The 3,584-nt window shown below is 30.6% G+C and overlaps 1 protein-coding gene across 1 annotated transcript; it reads left to right on the forward strand.

The window, feature by feature from the left end:
- Positions 1-1,287: 1,287 nt before the first annotated feature.
- Positions 1,288-3,139, forward strand: LOC129892016 (probable glutathione S-transferase). Its single transcript, XM_055967537.1, has 2 exons — positions 1,288-1,720; positions 2,514-3,139. The coding sequence occupies exons 1-2, from the start codon at positions 1,403-1,405 to the stop codon at positions 2,856-2,858; spliced, it is 663 nt and encodes a 220-aa protein (XP_055823512.1). The 5' UTR covers positions 1,288-1,402; the 3' UTR covers positions 2,859-3,139.
- Positions 3,140-3,584: the final 445 nt, after the last annotated feature.

The raw sequence follows: 3,584 nt of genomic DNA on the forward strand, positions 1-3,584 counted from the left end.
AAGAAAAATACAATATGAATAATATTTTTATAAGGTGATAAATTAAAAGAGTGTTACACGTAAAATTTTTGGTGTTATTATTTCTCTATTTAATTTTTATTATTTTAATTAAATATATTTTTATGTTTATCCGTATTTTCTCAATAAATCTACCATATTTTTTCCTTGTTTTCTTATCGATATTTTAATTAAAGCCCGACTTATTTAAATGCACGTTAGCATTCGGAGGAAGCACTAAGCTTGACTAATCTCGATTCACTCCCGAAGCGGCTACCTAGAAATTTCTACAACCTAATAGAGTTTCCCCAACAATCTTAAATATATTTATAGTAGAGAAGCATATTTGTCTCATCAATTTCAGTATCATCAACTACTCTGAATACACAAAAATTTTCTCTAAAAATGGGAGATGAAGTAGTACTACTTGACTTCTGGCCTAGTCCCTTTGGTATGAGGGTGAGAATTTCCCTGAAAGAAAAGGGCATAGACTATGAATACAAGGAAGAAAATTTGAACAACAAGAGCTCATTGCTCCTCAAAATGAACCTTGTCCATAAGCAAATCCCAGTTTTGATTCACAATGGAAAGCCTGTTTGTGAATCCCTCATCATTGTTCAGTACATTGATGAAGTTCAGTACATTGATGAATCCCTCATCAAGGCGTATTACCAGTTATGTGTACTTTTTTTTCTTCGCTAGATTTTTTTTTCCCAATGGATTTTTACTAGTAAGGTTTCAACGAGGCTCAACATCTATGAGTCTTCAGGATATTTATTCTTTCATTATGATTTTGTTTTACTTGGACACCCAAGGGGAGTAATAGCAGCCAAGTAGTGACCATCCACTTATCCACTTAATATTATCTTCAATTTAAATAATTGTGTGGGGCGCACTTCAAGTGGGCAAGTTTCCCACATCTTCCTTTTTCTTCTCTATAAATTTCTAAGCTTCAATTGAAATGTACAGAACAAAAAACTAAGAAATACATACACTGTCTTCTCTTTTACTCTCTTTTATGTTCCTTACTCTTTTCGTCTAATTAATTGTTAAGGTAGTATATTTATAAAATATATATATATATATATATATATATATATATATAAAGTTAAATTAATTTTTCTGTAGTGAATGCTTAATTTCCCTGACTTATTTATATATTTACTTTTTATTTATATTTTCAATCTTTTAATTGAAAATTGTAACTTCGCCTTACTTGACGAAAGCGATGACATATTTACAAGGGATTAATAAATTGATTCTGTAATGACTATTTGTACACAGAAAAATAAAAAATTGAATACATTCAAGTGCTATATATATGTACAATAACTAGCAAATCAGTATTAGGCAATTTCTTGCAATTCCATTGCATAACACAATCCTTTTCTTTGGGGAAAAAAAAATGGGTGATGAAGTTGTCCTTTTGGATACCTATGTGAGTGTGTTTGGGATGAGGGTGAGGATTGCCCTAGCTGAAAAGGGGATCAAATATGAATACAAAGAGGAGGATTTGATGAACAAAAGCCCTCTACTCTTACAAATGAATCCAATTCACAAGAAAATCCCAGTGTTGATCCACAATGGAAAACCAATTTGTGAGACACAAATAATTGTTGAGTACATAGATGAAGTTTGGAAGGACAAGTTACCACCCTTGATGCCTTCTCATCCTTACAACAGAGCTCATACTAGGTTTTGGGCTGATTATATTGGAAAAAAGGTATGTAGATAGTTGATCTAGAAATCTTAATAGTTTAGCTAATTAGCTATATGAAATATCACTTTATTGAAAAATATGTCCAAATTTACTTTAACTTTGATTATGTGGTTTGAAATAACCTTTGGTTGTAGCTCCATTAAAGTTCAAGGTCAAAATCTAATTTTTTTAAAAATAAGTCGAATCAATAAATATGCAAGGTCATAGTAGACAAAGGGATTATTCAGATGTTAAAGTACGTCCACCTTTAATTTTGAGGTTGTGAGTTCGAGTGTAAGGTCATAATCGATCCAAAATTTGAATGGTTAAGATGAATAGATCAATTTGCGCTAAAAAAAAGTCATAATCAACCCTTCCAATTCAAAATCATTTTTTATTTGTTTATTTGCTCATTTGTTATTTGTTTAATTATTAAATTAAGCTAGTAAAACCTTTTTCATTTAATCATCATAACTATGTGAAACCAAACAAATTTGTTTTTATATAATTTGATAACTTTATCCAAAGTTTATTTGTAAGTAATTTGGTTATATAGGCTGCCCATATTGTCCCAAACTTGGGCACATTGGATGGTTTATATTTTGAGAAAATTACCTATGCCCTGTATTTATCTGAAATAGCTAGAGTTCAAGAATTATAATACATAACAGAGTTTGAGTTTTATCTGTTTAGCTCTGTGAGTCGTATCAATTCACTTTATATATGTTTGCTTTGATATAGAGCAAATAGATACAGAGCTAACAGATACAATAGATCGATACACATTATGACATTATTTTTTTGGGAGAGAATGCAGATTTATAATGGTGGAATGAAAATTTGGAGCTCAAAAGTGGAAGAGCATGAAACAGCCAATAAAGAGTTCATAGAGTGTTTGAAGGTATTGGAAGGGGAATTAGGAGACAAGCCATACTTTGATGGGGAAAATTTTGGGGTTGTGGATATGGCTTTTATTCCTTACTATAGTTGGTTTCCTGTTTATAAAAAAATTAGCAACTTAAACATAGAAGCAGAGTGTCCAAAGTTTGTGGCATGGGCAAAGAGGTGTATGCAAAAGGAGAGTGTCTCTAAGTCTCTTGTTGATCCTGACAAAGTCTATGAGTATGTTGTCATGTTTAGACAGAAGATGGGCATTGCCTAAAAGACGGATCTAGAACGGAGTTGTGCAGGTTCAACTGAACGTTGTTGTTTCTAGTTCGAACTATGTTTAAATTGTATGCATATAATAAGATTACACTCGTTCTGAATTTGGTTAGGTAGATTCTAATTCGCTTCATCTATTGTAATGTAATATTGGAGATTTTGTAATAGTGTGATATGGTAGATTTTGCTTTTTCAACGTCTCTCACAAGAAATCCTATGCTTTAGCAATTGTATACTATCATATGGGAGTTTGAAGCAATGTTTATGTTGTCTTACGTGTGATCTACAAGTCATGAATTTAAGTTGTAAAAACGATTTCCTATGCAAATAATAACATGTGATTTATTTCAAAATTAATATGTGCACTTGTAACACCTTTTTATTTTTTGTTTTTAAAGCATCCTCAAATATGCAGAAATCATATATTTTGCGATGAATATTGTTATCATTTTATTAACCTTTACTATTACGATAATTTTAATGAAAATAAGAGTAAAGTAGTATGACTTATTCATGAAAAATATTAGGTAATTTTTTATTTTTTTTAAATCTTTTTTCCCTCTTGAATGGAATAAGTAAAAAAATACTTTACTCTTCCATCTCTCGAAGGGATGCAGTGACGTTGAAGCGGCATGATGTTGAAATCTACCTTAATATCCATAATTTTTCTAACTATAACAAATTTGATTTCCATAAAATTGTTGGCGAAAATATCATAAATTAA

The sequence above is a fragment of the Solanum dulcamara genome, chromosome 6 (assembly GCF_947179165.1).
Source record: "Solanum dulcamara chromosome 6, daSolDulc1.2, whole genome shotgun sequence".
NCBI lineage: Eukaryota > Viridiplantae > Streptophyta > Magnoliopsida > Solanales > Solanaceae > Solanum > Solanum dulcamara.

What these genes read in the sequence shown, in the direction of transcription:
- LOC129892016 (XM_055967537.1), top strand. Translation starts at nt 1,403, where the DNA reads ATGGGTGATGAAGTTGTCCTTTTGGATACCTATGTGAGTGTGTTTGGG. An exon ending in CTGATTATATTGGAAAAAAG is followed by an intron (nt 1,721 to 2,513) that starts GTATGTAGATAG and finishes GAGAGAATGCAG; the next exon opens with ATTTATAATGGTGGAATGAA.